The sequence below is a fragment of the Jaculus jaculus genome, chromosome 7 (genome assembly GCF_020740685.1).
Source record: "Jaculus jaculus isolate mJacJac1 chromosome 7, mJacJac1.mat.Y.cur, whole genome shotgun sequence".
NCBI classification, from domain to species: Eukaryota; Metazoa; Chordata; class Mammalia; order Rodentia; family Dipodidae; genus Jaculus; species Jaculus jaculus.
Genome location: NC_059108.1, coordinates 114,328,515 through 114,343,716, shown reverse-complemented (window position 1 = coordinate 114,343,716; position 15,202 = coordinate 114,328,515). Strand labels below are relative to the sequence as shown.

The window sequence follows — 15,202 nt, the reverse complement described above, 5'->3', positions numbered from 1 at the left end:
CTGCTGTGGAGAAAGGTGTTTGTAGAGCTCCTTGGCTGGTTCACATGTCACAGGGATGGCATACGTGCCCGAGCCTCTGAGTGCATCCAAGCAAAAGTCAGCTGCCTTCCTACAAGGTATTTGTTTCCCATGATGCCTGTCATGATGGTTTGTGATCCCATAAAGCAGATTACAGTTTATTTCTCACATATTTATCTGTGTGGTTATTTTCTTGTTTTACAGTTCATGTATTTTTATGGTCCTGCCTTAGCACCAAGCCTGGCACTTTGTTCTTGTTCAGTGATTCACGGGGTAAATGTGGAGGAAGTAACTTTTCAAGAACACTTCTCAATGATGATGTAGTCATCTTTTGTTAAATTTTTTATTTATTTATTTACCAGGCGAGAGAAGGAATGAGAATGGGCACACCAGTACCCCTTGCCTCTGCAAACAAACTCCAGATGCATGTTCCACTTTGTGTGTCTGGCTTTACATGGGTACTGGGGAATCAAACCCAAGCTTTCAGGCTTTGCAAGCAGGCACCCCAACTGCTGAGCCATCTCTCCAGTCCAATTCATCTCTTTTTCATTCTCCTTTGTCCCTCCATGAAACAGAGTAAACCCTGAAGGCTCTTGGACCACCAAAGGCTTTTTACCTGCAGTCTACATCTACGCTTAGGTCTACTTGGATTCGCTGTCTCTAGATCCTGCCTGCAAAGAAAAAGGACCTCAGTTCGATTCCCCAGGACCCACATTAGCCAGATTCACAATGGGCTCATGCCTCTGGAGTTCATTTGCAGTGGCTGGAGGCCCCGACGCACCCATTCTCTCTCTCTCTTTCTCTCTCTCTCTTAAATAAATAAATAAATAATAAAATATTTTTAAAATATTTTTATTTATTTATTTGAGAGTGCCAGAGAGAAAGAGGCAGATAGAGAGAGAGAGAGAATAGGCACACCAGGGCCTCCAGCCACTGCAAACGAACTACAGACGCGTGCGCCCCTTTGTGCATCTGGCTAACGTGGGTCCTGGGGAATTAAGCCTCTAACCGGGGTCCTTAGGCTTCACAGACAAGCGCTTAACCGCTAAGCCATCTTTCCAGCCCTAATAAAATATTTTTTTAAAAAAAGAAAGAAATTCATTACATAGAGGCCCTGGGGTACATGAGACCCTACCAGAAGGGGGGGGAGAAGGAGGAAGGGAGGGAGGGAGAAAAGGAGAGGAAGAGCAGGGAGAATAATAATTAGACAAAGGGAGAGAGAATTTGTTCCTTATTTTCTCTTCCTAATTGACCTAGTATTCTAAAAAAGAAAGAAAGAAAGAACATTCTACTTACCTACCTGGATAATGAATTTACATAGCATCTTCAACAAGGCACATATGCTTTTTTTTATATCCCAGTGACTGAAATGTTTAAAATCTTTCTGTTTACATTGCATTTGAAACACTATGGCTGTATTCTTTTGGGCTCATTCTTATTTCTAAGTTGGAAGAGGGTGATAAATGATAGTTATACTATATATTAAAGCTTATATCCTGATTTTAAAAATATCATCATCAGATTATGGTTGTGCAGATTTAATCCAAATGTCAGACTGCCCTGGTGGCTGAGGCCTATAAAATCCCTACTACATGGGAGACTGGGGCAGGAAGATTGTGAGTTCAAGGTCCTCCAGGGATATGATGTAAGTTCAGACCTGGCCTAAGTAACTTAGTAAGAACTTGTTTCAAATGAAAAAAAAAAAAAATCAGTTGGGATGCAGCCCAGTGGAAGAGTGCTTGCCAAGAATGTGAGCGACCCTGGACCCCATCCCCCAACTGCACATGTCAGCTCTAGGGTTTGTAGACGGCCACTTGCCTCAGTTTCACTGGTGCTTTGGAAGCAGACTACATTGTTGTCCAGATGCATATGGTATTGGTTAGGGTCACCTAGACCTTCTGTCCAAAGGCATCATTTTCCCCAAACTTTTTTATTTGTTTGTTCTTTGAAGTAGGGTTTCACTGTAGCCCAGGCTAACCTGGAATTCACTATGTAGTCTCAGGGTGGCCTTGAACTCACAGCGATCCTCCTACCCGTGCTGGGATTAAAGGCGTGCGCCACCGCGCCAGCTTCCCCAAACTCTCAGGTTTTTCTTGCTGCCCCTTCTCAGCATAGCTAACGAGCCCATCTTCAGGCCACCTCTGAGGACAGCATTGCCAGCAAGACATCCATGTATCAATGCAGACCACAAGGGGAGAATAGACTCCTCTGTGTTTTCAAGCCTGCTTCAAGGTCACGTAATTCCAATCACTGTACAGGTGGCCCAGCCCACCAAGACACATCCATGGCAGTAAGGTCACGGGAGTTACATTTGTGTATGTGCGAACTATCTTCAGCGTCGGAGAAGACTGCCAACCTGAAGTGGGACATCTGCAAGTGTGCTTCATGTAGCCATCTAGCTGTTTAGTGGGGTTTAGGAATCCCACAGCCTCTCACCTGGTTGGAATGCCTCATTAGGGCCCTGCCGGCGTTGAGTGGAATGTGTGTCTGTCCCCACAGCTATTGACCTGCTCTACTGGCGGGACATCAAGCAGACGGGGATCGTGTTCGGGAGTTTCCTGCTGCTGCTCTTCTCCCTGACCCAGTTCAGCGTGGTGAGCGTGGTTGCCTACCTGGCCCTGGCTGCCCTCTCAGCTACCATCAGCTTCCGCATCTACAAGTCCGTTTTACAAGCTGTGCAGAAAACCGACGAGGGCCACCCTTTCAAGTGAGTGTCTCAGCCTGCCTCCCCTGGGTACTCCTCCTGCCTGGGCCAGTTCACAAGTGCCCTGGGGCATGTTTCTCTGAGACCCAGTAGAACTTCCAGAGCTTCCTAATGTAATGTTCTGATGGATTTGTACCACGTACTCCATCATCACGTTAGCCCACGAGTACTGCTGTAGTGAGCTTTGAATCATTTCATTGTTACTTACTGAATCATAATCCTCTCGCTGTGTATTGTGTTCTCCAGTTTAATCCAACCAATTATGTAAGGTAGGCACAGCTGGCATTATGATCCCTATTTAGATAAGGACACGCTACAGTTCCAAGAAGGAAAATGGCATGCCCAGAGTTGCATGGCCAGTGAATACCACAAAGCTAGGATATATAGAGCACAGCTTGCCAGGCACGGTGGTGCACGCCTTTAATCCCAGCACTCGGGAGGCAGAGGTAGGAGGATTGCCATGAGTTCGAGGCCGCCCTGAGACTACTTAGTGAATTCCAGGTCAGTCTGGACCAGAGTGAGACCCCACCTCAAAAAAACAAACAACAGCAACAAAAAATTCCGCATCTCTTATCTGGGGGCAATCTGTTGGAATGATTATTGAAAAGAAGGAAAGTTGGGGCCGGGGAGATGGCTTAGTGAGTAAAGTGCCTGCTGCGCAAGCATGAGGACCTGAGTTCAGATCCCCATGAGCACTATGAAAGATGAGCGTGGCAACGTACACCCGTGATTCCAGCACTGGGGAAACAGGGACAGACAGGTCTCCAGGGTTCTGACTAGCTAGTCCAACGGCATTGGTGAGCTCTGTTTTCTGACTGGGACTGCACGGTGACCAGCTCGGCTCTGACCCTGCGAAACGCCGCCACGATGGACTGTGTCCATGCAATACCGTAAGCCAGAATAAACCCGTCCCTTTCTTAAAAAATAAGGTGAAGGAGCTGGGGAAATTGCTTAGTAGTCAAGGTGCTTCCCTGAGAAGCCTAAGGACCCAGGTTCGATTCTCCAATGCACACCACATAAGCCAGAGGCACAAGGTGGCACATGTGTCCAGGGTTAGCTTGCAGTGGCTGGACGCCCTGCCGTGCCCATTCTCTCTCCCTCCGCTCTTCTCTCTCTATCATAAATAAATAAATAAGGTGGAGAGCAACTGAGAAAGACATCTAATGTCAACCTCTGACCTCCACATGCACATGCATCCACCCACATACACGCAAACATGCTTGCACATACCACACACACACAAATATGTGGGTGGAAAAGAGAGAGAAAGCTTGGCTTTTTTTCTTCTCATTTTTTAATGACAGGAAATCTGCTGACTAAGCAGATATGCGCTGTGGCAGAAGGCAGTGTTATCCAGCTACACCCAAACAACCCCACCCTAGCTCGTACCCCAACTTCACAGGTGAACCTGAGTCCCCACAGCACTGAGTGGCAGCATCGCCCATTTCCCCGCGGGCCAGCCCCGGGCTCCACGGCAGGTGAACTCGCTCTGGTAACACCGGGCCAGTCCCCAGGCCTGGGTGAGGCGTGAAGATGAGGATGTACATGGCTTCTGACCCATCCCAGTAACCAACTAAATGCCACCAGTTTACCCTGGCTCTGCCTCCCCTGTCAGGTGAGCCAAGACCTCAGTGGCACCAGAGCCTTAACATGAAAACAATGACCATTGATAGGGCTTTGTGGACAAAAAAAACACCAAAGGCTGCATGTCAAACCTTCCTTCTCAGCCTCTGGGTCGTGATCTCAGTGTCAAATATGTGACAGGTGGGCAGTCTTGTACTCTGGGTGCACTTATCTTTCTAATGCTAGTTTAGCTTGGCTATACATATTCCCACCCCACAAGCGGGCAGGATGGCATAGTGATGTGTCTTCTCCACTGCTATCAAGGTGAACCCAACACATACTCGAATGGCCCTAGCACTGAGCGTTCCCATCCTTCTCCCCCGCCCTGGCCTCTGGTCTCAGCCATGTCTACTACACTGTTTCACAAAGCTCTTATCTCCCATAGCCGAGATGCAGGAGACTTCTGTCATTCAGCTCATTTCTCCCGATAATCTAACTACAGTAAGCTCAATGACCTTAATGCATTCAAGGAAACAAACTTAAAGTGTAAAACTTTCCTTCACCAGAGTCTTTTGTATCAGCAAAAAAGAATATCTGACTTGGTACATTTTCAATCTTAACATGCTATCTAGACAAATCGGTACATTTATATATTCTCTTTTCTTTTCTTTTTTTTCGGTTTTTCGAGGTAGGGTCTCACTCTGGTTCAGGCTAACCTGGAATTAACTCTGTAGTCTCAGGGTGGCCTTGAACTCATGGCGATCCTCCTACCTCTGCCTCCCGAGTGCTGGGATTAAAGGCATGCGCCACCACGCCCGGCCATTTATATATTCTCTAAGGGGAGAAAAGTCATGACATTTAAATATAAACTTCCTTAGCCTATTATGTAAACTGAGTGGGTTAAATGGCAAAAAAAAAAAAAAAAAAAAAAAAGTATTCTCACTGTTGGGGAGGCTGTGAGAGTGCCTTTGCTGTTGGTTTCAGACTGCTATCCTTTGGTATGCCCACCCTCACAAGGCACAAAGAGGGTGAAAGAACTCTGGGTCTTTTTATAAAACACATTTTTATTTATTTTGTTATTTGATTGAGAGAGAAGGGGACAGAGAGAAGCAGATAGGGAGAGCGAGAATGGGCATGCCAGGGCCTCTAGCTGCTGCAAACAAACTCCAGATGTATGCACACCACTCTGGGCATCTGTCTTCTGTGGGTAGTGGGGAATGGAATCTGGGTGATTTCTCTGAGTTCCTACCCTGTGATGCTGTCTCTGGTGAACAAAGTCACAATGTCGCCTGAGATCCGTGGCTCCTGCAGTCGCAGCGCATGGAAGCAGGCCTGTGTGGAGCTCTGCGGCATGCCATTGTAACCCCTGGAGATGACCCGGTCACCATCCCCCCAGTGTGAGGAGCTCTTGCCTGGCCCTGGGGTGCAGAAACCTGTGTGCAGCCAGCCCTCTGATGGCATTCTCTTGGGTGGTTTGTTGGCAGGGCCTACCTGGAGCTTGAGATCACTCTGTCCCAGGAGCAGATCCAGAAGTACACAGACTGCCTTCAGCTCTACGTGAACAGCACGCTGAAGGAGCTCCGGAGGCTCTTCCTGGTCCAGGACCTGGTGGATTCCTTGAAAGTACGGTGGTTTACGCCCTCGCTCTCAGCTTGCCTGCTTTCCCTAAAGAGAGATTATCACAGACGATGAAACTGTGTCTCAGAGAGATTTACTTATCCAGGGTTACCCAGTAACTAATGGCAAAACTAGGATCAAGTCCAGAAGCACGTTTTGCAGCATGTCGGGATGTCTATCCTTCAGTCACTTTCAAATTCTCAGCCATTCTCCTATAAAGTTTAGGGGTGTGAAAATGGTACATACTTCTTCATCGAAAGAAACTCTTGACTCTGCTGATAATGGCCTGCCAAATATCCTGAGGCTGAGCCAATTAAAGGGCAGCCACGTGCCCATGCTAGTGCACAGCTTGGATCTAGGACGCCAAAACGTTGCTCTTGATACTGTCACTGAATCTGCTGGGTGTCTTTGAACAGGCTGCTTGGGCCACCATGTAGACGGTAGTTCACATCCAGCCCTCGAGCAGGGTGGAGGCTGGTGGGAAAGGTGGTTGGGAGCCTTCTCCTCTCCAGGAGCCCTTTGTGTGCACCCTAGCTGGAGTCTTGTGCCAATGGCTACATGGCAAGAAGGTATAGAGGGAGCAGCAAGGCGAGCTTTACCTTAAAGGTGCCTGCCTGGAACCAGGACCCACTGTGCACCCACCTATAGCCTTGGCCAGGTGACTGTAATTGTTTATTGTGATTGTATTTGTAGGGTAAACATTGTGGGCTAGAGAAGAGGCTGACAAACTTCATCTATAGACTCCAGATCGTAAATATCTGAGGCTTCAGGCCACACTGTTTCTACCTGGTTTTGCCATTATAGCACAAAAGCAACAACAGATAAGGGTCTCATAATACTGACTTTTCTAGGTTAGAACCCAAATTTTCTACTTAGCATTTCAATTTTTTTCTAATTATAATTTTTTAGATTAGAATTACAGGTAACAGGAAATGAATTCCACTGAGATGATTTCAACAGAAGCATAAAAAAGAATAGTAAGAAGGCATCAATGAAAGACTACGACTGCATGCCAATAAAACTTTATTGACAAACATTTGATATTATTTCATATATCACAAAATATTTTATTGACTTATTTGATCATTAAAAATTTGAAAACTATTCTTTTTAAAAAATATTTTATTTTTATTTATTTACTTGAGAGAGAGGGAGAGAAAGAGAGAGATAGAATATGGGTGCTCCAGGACCTCCAGCCACTGGAAATGAATGTGCCACCATGTGCATCTGGCTTATGTGGGTACTGGGAAATCAAACCTAGGTCCTTATGCTTCGCAGGCAAGTGCCCTAACCACTAAGCAATCTTTCCAGCCCTTAAAGCTATTCTTAACCCTTGAGTCCATCCTGACCAGTAGGTCAGGAGCCATTATTTGACAACCCCCTGGCTTAGGCTATTATTTCAATGAATCCCTTAAATCTTATACCAACATTGTCCAAAGGGTTCCAAGAAAACCTAGAAACAATCCTCTTTCCATGACTCCATGGTAGGCTTTAGACACCTTGCTACTCTTTCATTGGAAAGAAATTTATTTTCTATTACTTCTAATTCTAATCATAAAAATATCTAATTATAAAATATTAAAATGTCACCAAAACAACGGAGTTCTAACCTAGAAAAGCCAGTGACCTGAGACCCTTACCTGCCAGAACAGTAACAGGCACTCTGACAATCCTTTTATTCTTCAGTTTGCAGTCCTGATGTGGCTTCTGACATATGTTGGCGCTCTCTTCAATGGCCTGACCCTGCTGCTCATGGGTAAGGAACAGATGGCAGGGCATCATGCTCCTTCACACACTCTGCAAACGCAGTGCTACCTAGGCTCTTAGCCGTGGGGTTGTTTCCATAGATTGTATGTATGAGCATCTGATATCCTTGCATGCAGAGCATTTCCCATACTTTCATGTTCCAATTAAAGGGTATAGAACATTAAGTATGAATTTTAAAGTATGAAGGTTTTTTTATTGACCATAAATCATTAATGTGTCTTTATTTTGTATCTGTTTGCAATGGCAATTATAGAGGTTAATTTCTATCTGGGAAGGTCACAGCATATGCTCATTCTAGGAATAGTGATATAACATCATTGGTTTGCCTTATGAACTGCCTATCATCTTTTATCTAGAATGCTAGCTTTTCCAAATAATGCTGCAGTATGATAACTATGTGAAATGTGCTTGTAAGCTTGCTCCTACTGATTACTGTCAGAGTTCTAACAGTGTACCTTTTTGTTTTTATCCCAGCTGTGGTCTCGATGTTCACTCTACCTGTAGTGTATGTTAAGCACCAGGTGAGTTGTACATGATCATCAGACATGCAGGTGAAGTTTTGACCTCATAATCTTTGTATGTGCTCATGAATTTTTTTCTCCTTGTAGGCTCAAATTGATCAATATCTGGGGCTTGTGAGGACTCACATAAATGCTGTTGTGGCAAAGTAAGTTACATACTGAAACTCATAAGAGGAGCCACTGTCTTAAGCAGGCATGTGATTGGATTAGTCAGGTTAAATTTTAAAAAAATAGTAGAATAGTAGGTTAAGTTATGATGTTTCACTCATCTTTAACTATATTTTTCATGAATTTATATCTATATCAGAAATGTTAATACTTACCTCATAGGGTTTTTGGTAATTAAAAATGAGATAGTTTCAATAAACTATTACTTTTTTATATTTGAAAGCAGAGAGAGTGAGACAGACAGAGAGAGAAAGAGAGGAGGGGGTATGAATGGGTGCAATAGGTCCTCTTACCATTGCATATGAGCTCCAGATACATACACCGCTTTGTGCATTTGGCTTTATGTGAATATTAGGGAATTTAACCTGGGTCAGTAGACTTTGCAAGCAAGTGACTTTAACCACTGAGCAATCTCCCCAACCCTCATAAACTATTCTTATTTTGACAAAGGAAAGAATAAATATTATCTTTTCTTATCTTCATCATTTTATCAGAGTCTTAGATCAGCGTAAGGATGTCAAGGGAAGTTCCAGATTGAGGAGGCTCCAGTGCCCTATCCAGTCATTTTACCTTTCTTTGTAAAAGTTTTCCATCTCTAACATGGAAGCAATACCTGCCAATATTTCTTAGAATTTTGAACATGAGAGAAAAGAGCCTTGAATTAGAAAGGGCAAAATACATATTATAGAAGATATGAAAAAACTGAGTAAGAATATTAGCAGTCAGGCTTGAGGTAAGTGATAGCCATGGTGGAGAAAGTGCCTCTAGTTTTATGTAGAAACTCTCTTGATACTCTTCAGTAAGTCTCAAAGTTTACAGCTCCACAAAACTGAAACTGAACAGAAGATGTCCTGCTTTTCAAATCAGAGGAAGGAACATATTCTAGAACTTATCTTTAGATGATTTGAATGTCAAATTTTAAGCAAAATTCCAAAATGAATCAGTAAAACTATATAATAGGTGCTCAGGATGGACAGTCAGATGTTCACTAAATGGAGAGGATCTATGGACCACTCTGGCAGTGAGTATTCCCAGTTCAGTGGGACACTTGAGTTTTCTGTGTAGAAAAATGGAGTTATATGGTACAAGTAATAACATAGTTTTTAGAGTTCTAGATGAATGAAATAGAAATGAAAAGGATATCCATTAAATCATCAAATATCTCCCTTAAATAAGGTATAGTAATATGATCTGGAGCCCTGCCCTTGATCCCATCACATCCAACCCCATTACTTGTCAGGACTGTGTGATGACAAATCAAATATTATTTCAAAAGGTCTAGGTGCTGCACAGTTCAGAGCAGGAAGAAGGGTAGCTCAAGTTTCCACATGACTCAAGAGATCTTGAGTAAGTCACAATGCTGAATTAAAATCAGAAAAACAAAATGAACAAGGAAAGTAGAGTCCTACATTTAGATTCTTAAAAAACCAACTTTGCAAATGTAGGATGGGGTAGGATGGTTGAGATAGAATATGACGGTTGCATGTGTAGAAAATACCTGAAATATTTTTAATTGATCTCAGCCAAGAATACATTGCTGGTGTTCTGGAGCATCTTTTAAAAATAAGTCAATGCAGGGGCTGGAGAGATTGCTTAGTGGTTAAGCGCTTGCCTGTGAAGCATAAGGACTGCAGTTCGAAGCTTGATTCCCCAGGACCCATGTTAGCCAGATGCACAAATGGGTGCACACATTTGGAGTTCATTTGCAGTGGCTGGAGACCCTGGTGCTCCCCTTCTCTCTCTCTCTCTCTCTCACTCTCTCTCTCACTCGCTCTCTTGCTCTCTCACTCTCAAGTAAATAAATAAAAATAATATATATATATATATATATATATATATTTTTTTTTTAATATAAGTCAGTGCGGAAACCAGCACAATGGTGAAGGAGATAGACACAGAGAACAATCAACCCCTACCAAACCAGATATCCAGAGACACAGAGGCTCCCAAGATCTCAACACTGAAGCAGACCTAAAATGAACCCAACATGGCTTAGGGAAATTTGTGGAAGAGGGGGCAGAAAGAATGTCAGAACCACACATTGGGTCATAACATGCAGAGACATTTACTCCTACCCCAAACTGAAGTCTAACCCCACAATGCACAACCCATATACCCCAACAAGGGGGGTCCCAGTGAGGGGTGAGGACAGAGAGGAGACTAACAATGGTACCAACTTGATTGTGTTCACTGAGTACAAAAATAAATAAATAAATAAATAAGACAGTGAAAGTTTAAATGTTACCCACACAAGTATAAACTTTAAATTAGAAGAGGTCACAGTCTCTATAATCCCATATTAGGTATTCTATATCTGTGCCCAATTTAGTTCAGGATTGGACATTTATTTTAGTACTGAGGACTGAGCCTAGGGCCTCACTCATGTAAATGTTTCACCACTGAGCTACATCCCTCGCCCTCTATTTGAGACAGGCTCTCTGTAAGTTGCTCAGATGTTCTTGAACTTGTGATCCTCCTGCCCCAGCCTCCCAGGAATCTAGGATTACAAGTATGTGACACTGGGCCCAGCAGGGTAAGACATTTTAACTGATGTATTACTATGCTGGAGCAGTACCAGGGTCTGAGGTACTGGTTATTTGACAGTAGTGACCAATTGAGACCAAACATCACTCACTAGGCATTATTACCATGGCTAAAAGATGATGTTGACAGGGTAAATGACTATCTTCAATATTTGGAGGTCTAACATTATGAACAAATGGGCTTTCCTTTTTTCTCTCTCTCTTTCTCTCTCCGAAGAGCAGTGAGAGTGGAAATTCCAGATGTTTTGAGCTTCTGGTGAAATAGGAGAGAAAGCATCAATAATTACAGATGTTCAATGATGTCCACTTGTCCCATGGAGCATTGAGCCCCCGGACATTCATAAAGGATCCAAGCCGATGTCCCTGTCACTGTGTTCCCCTCTGGTTCCTTCTCCTCTTCCTCACCTCTCTTTGGTTCCTACAGCAACAAGGTTATCTCAATGTCTAAGGTTCCAAACCTGGGTCTCCCGCCCAGACTTCCTCTACTGAGCATTTTCTCAGCTCACCTACTTGGTGGATATTTTCCTCTTGCATGTCTCATAGACAGCTCAGACCCATGTGGCCAAGCATCTTGCCATGCAACATTGCAGCGTGGTTCCCCTTCAGTCCTAGCTATCTTGGCAAATGCCATGACCACTCACCTGGTTGTTCAGGCCAAACATTGAACAATCTTCTTTGATTATCCTCCCTCCTCCCCTTGCTAATGCAGTAGTCCTAACAGGTCCTGCAGACTAGATCTCAGGCTGCCCACCTGTCTGCTCTGTGTCCACCATGAGACCTTGGCCATTGCCATCTGGCACTGGACCTCTATATAATTCCCACCCTCTGTTATTGCTTCTACTCTCATTTCACTATTTTTCACACACAGCAAACAACATGATTTAAAAAAAATGAAAAAGGGGGCTGGAGAGATGGCTTAGCAGTTAAGCGCTTGCCTGTGAAGCCTGAGGACCCAGGTTCGAGGCGCAATTCCCCAGGACCCACATTAGTCAGATGCACAAGGGGGCGCACGCGTCTGGAGTTTGTTTGCAGTGGCTGGAGTCCCTGGCACGCCCATTCTCTCTCTTTCTCTTTCTATCTGCCTCTTTCTCTGTTGCTCTCAAATAAATAAATAAAAAATGAACAAAAAAAATTTTAAAGAGGAAAAAAGAAAAACCATGAATCAGATCCCATCATCCCCCTGCCTGAAGTTTGTCAGTAGCTTGCCATTACACCAAATTGAATTGATACCCCTTACCACAGCCCCCAAGTTCTAATACATCTGCTTCCTGTCTTCCCCTCAGACATGCCACTCCATGTCCCAAGACCTTTACCTCTTTCTTAGCACCTCGGCTTATCCTCTCTTTTGGCATCTCTGTTTGCTACTTCCTCTGCTTGAAACCTCCAGACGAGAGCTGTTGGCTCTTGTCTGTCCCCTGAGCATTTGTTTCTCTGATCAGTGGATTTAAAGTAGGCGCTGCCCACTTTGCCACAGTGCCCCCCCTCCACTTCCTATCATACCACCATGTTTTGCTTTGTAACCCTTGTCACCATCTGAACTTCCTCATTTCCTTGCTTACTTCTCTCCCCTCGACCCTGGCAAGAATGAACAGCCCATGAGAACAAGTTCCTTGTCACTTTGTCAAGCACTGAATTCCAGAACCTGGAAGGGTGCGATCTCTAATTAAAGTCTGCATGATGAACTCATGAAGTTTCAACTGGCTTCTAGAACAAACCCATCCGACAATGATACAGCCATATCATGCCTGTGGCCCAGAATTTAAGAGCCTTGATGGTACCTGGTTTGTACCCACATGTTAAAGATCATTTTCTTTTCTTTCTTTTTTTTTTTTTTTTTAAAGTAGGGTCTCACTCTAGTCCAGGCTGACCTGAAAGAATTAACTATGTAGTCTCAGAGTAACCTCGAACTCATGGTGATCCTCCTACCTCTGCCTCCTGAGTGCTGGGATTAAAGGTGTGCGCCACCACGCCCGGCTACAAGATCATTTTCTTAGGGCTAGGAAGGTGGCTCAGCAGTTACAGGCACTTGCATGCAAAGCCTGCTGGCTGGGGTTCAGTTCCCTAGTACCCCTGTAAAGTAGAGCATGCATCTGGAGTTCATGTACAGAACAAGAGCCCTGGCACACCCATTCTCTCTCTAAATAAATAAATAAATAAATGAATAAATAAAATTTTGTAACAAAGGATGACTTCCTTGGTCCACAAAAGTTCATTAGCTGAATGGATAGCATAGTGGAAATTCAGGCCCACCTTTCTTTCCTTCATTTTTCATTCTTTCTTTTGTTCTTTCTTTCTCTCTCTCTTCCTTCCTTCCTTCCTTTTGTTTTGATTTTTTGAGGTAGAGTTTCACTCTAACCCCAGGTTTCTTAATTCCATCTCTGGGTAATTTGTCACTCTGGATGAGCAGAGGTTGCCGGAACCATCTTCCCCGGGGGAGTCGTTAGTCATTGCACACTCTTTCTCTTTCTCTTTCTGAAGTGTCACCCTTAATATGTCACAACTTCCTTAGTTCTGAAAACAGGATGGTCATCAGCTCCTAAGTAGACTTCATCATCGCTGAAGTAGACTTAAAATACACCCAACATGGCTCAGGGACTTTTTTTTTTTTTTTTCCGAGGTAGGGTCTCACTCTAGCTCAGGCTGACCTGGAATTCACTATGTAGTCTCAGGGTGGTGTCGAACTCATGGCCATCTCCTACCTCTGCCTCCAGAGTACTGAGATTAAAGGTGTGCACCACCAAGCCCGGCTGCTTTTGGGGAAGAGGGGGCGGAAAGATTGTTAGAGCCACAAATTGGGACATTATGCCCAGAGGCATTGCCTCTCCCCAATAACTGACTGCTGCCCCCACAATCCCCATGGGGATAACCTGCATTCCCAGTGAGGAGGGCTCCTCTGGAAAAGGGGCAGGGATGAGGGAAAGGATGGTGCCAACATGTGTTGTTTCCATACCAAGTATGTCCACAACTAATAAAAATTAAAAAAAAAAAAAAGATACCCCCTAAAGAGGGTATACAACTTTCTTGTGTCATCCACTATTCAATTTTCGGTTCCCTTTTTATTGCTTTATAAAGGAGTGTTTCTAGACACCCATCACATAAAATGGTCATATTTTAGATGAACAAGCTGTTTGATCACTTAGATAATTAAAGCAACATAATGCATACATAAAAAGATTTCTTTGACGACATTTGCCACCTAACTATTCAATATTGTCTTTTTAGGATTCAGGCTAAAATCCCAGGCGCCAAAAGGCACACCGAGTAGATGGACAGCCCAGCGGGACGCGGACACGAGTGAGGGTGTCTGGAGTGGTACCAGCTCCCTTCCGACTCGCTACTGCAGATCGATTGTTTCTCCCTCCCAGTACCGTAATCTTAGAGGCAACCCTTCAAACAGCTGTTTTCGGGCTGAACTCTTAGGATATTGTGTCAAGCACTATAGAGAAAAGTGTATTAGATGTGGTTTAAAATTTATGTTGCTTAAAAAAAAAATGTGCATGATGGTGAGAGCCCATGTTACCCTTCCTCCTTCGATGTTCTTCTTTCTGCCATATGTTCCTGTAGCTTCTAATGTCCTTGTGGCTAGCTAGGCCCTTCCTGCCCAGTGCGCTGACGCAATAGTGGAAATCGCTTATTATGTCCTTGGGTTGCTGGTTGGATTAATCTTTAATAACACTATGTAGAATTGTAGCCTGATGTTCTAGCATTTTTTTTTCAACACACACAATGTAAAAATTAAAAAAAAAAAAGTTGACCGTATGTACTTATGGTAACCAGTTTTGTATAACTTAAACTAATTAAATGAACAAACCCCAAACGAACACAGTACTTTTGTTGTATGGGACCGGCGGGCTAATCCACATGTATGGTAACTAAAAGTACCAGCATGTTGACTTTATTACAATTTCTATTACTTTCTCTGTAGTTCCTAATGGACTTAATTATGGACTCTGGATGTTTGCACTTATGTACTTGATACTGAATGCATAAATAAATGTTACTAAATGTAGAAAGTTTTTCCTGTCTTGCAGCGAGCTTACTGGAACATGCAAAAGCCATGAGAGATGTAAAGATGAAGTCATTTGAAGACATGTCAGAGGGCTGAGAGCAAATGCTCACGTTGCCCCTCACTCCAGAACTCCAGGGTCCACCCCAACCTGGGTCCCGCCCCAGCTTCCCATGTTGTTACCAGAGGTCACTATGGAAAGCCTCTGTACCCTGTGGAGCTGGTGCAGATAATGTACCTTGATTTCTTTAAGGGTGAAAGTGATATAAATCCTGACAGCTTTTTATTACCATGC

The 15,202-nt window shown here is 43.8% G+C and overlaps 1 protein-coding gene across 2 annotated transcripts in view; it reads left to right on the top strand.

The window, feature by feature from the left end:
- The window catches only part of Rtn1 (reticulon 1), a 249,418-nt gene extending 234,501 nt beyond the window's left edge, over nucleotides 1-14,917 (top strand). For both annotated transcript variants that reach the window (XM_004649232.2, XM_004649233.2), the window contains 6 exons: nucleotides 2,518-2,725; nucleotides 5,770-5,908; nucleotides 7,589-7,658; nucleotides 8,144-8,190; nucleotides 8,278-8,336; nucleotides 14,124-14,917. In XM_004649232.2, the coding sequence (XP_004649289.2) occupies nucleotides 2,518-2,725; nucleotides 5,770-5,908; nucleotides 7,589-7,658; nucleotides 8,144-8,190; nucleotides 8,278-8,336; nucleotides 14,124-14,166 (566 nt within the window). In that variant the 3' untranslated portion in view covers nucleotides 14,167-14,917. The remainder of the gene's footprint in view (nucleotides 1-2,517; nucleotides 2,726-5,769; nucleotides 5,909-7,588; nucleotides 7,659-8,143; nucleotides 8,191-8,277; nucleotides 8,337-14,123) is intronic.
- Nucleotides 14,918-15,202: the final 285 nt, after the last annotated feature.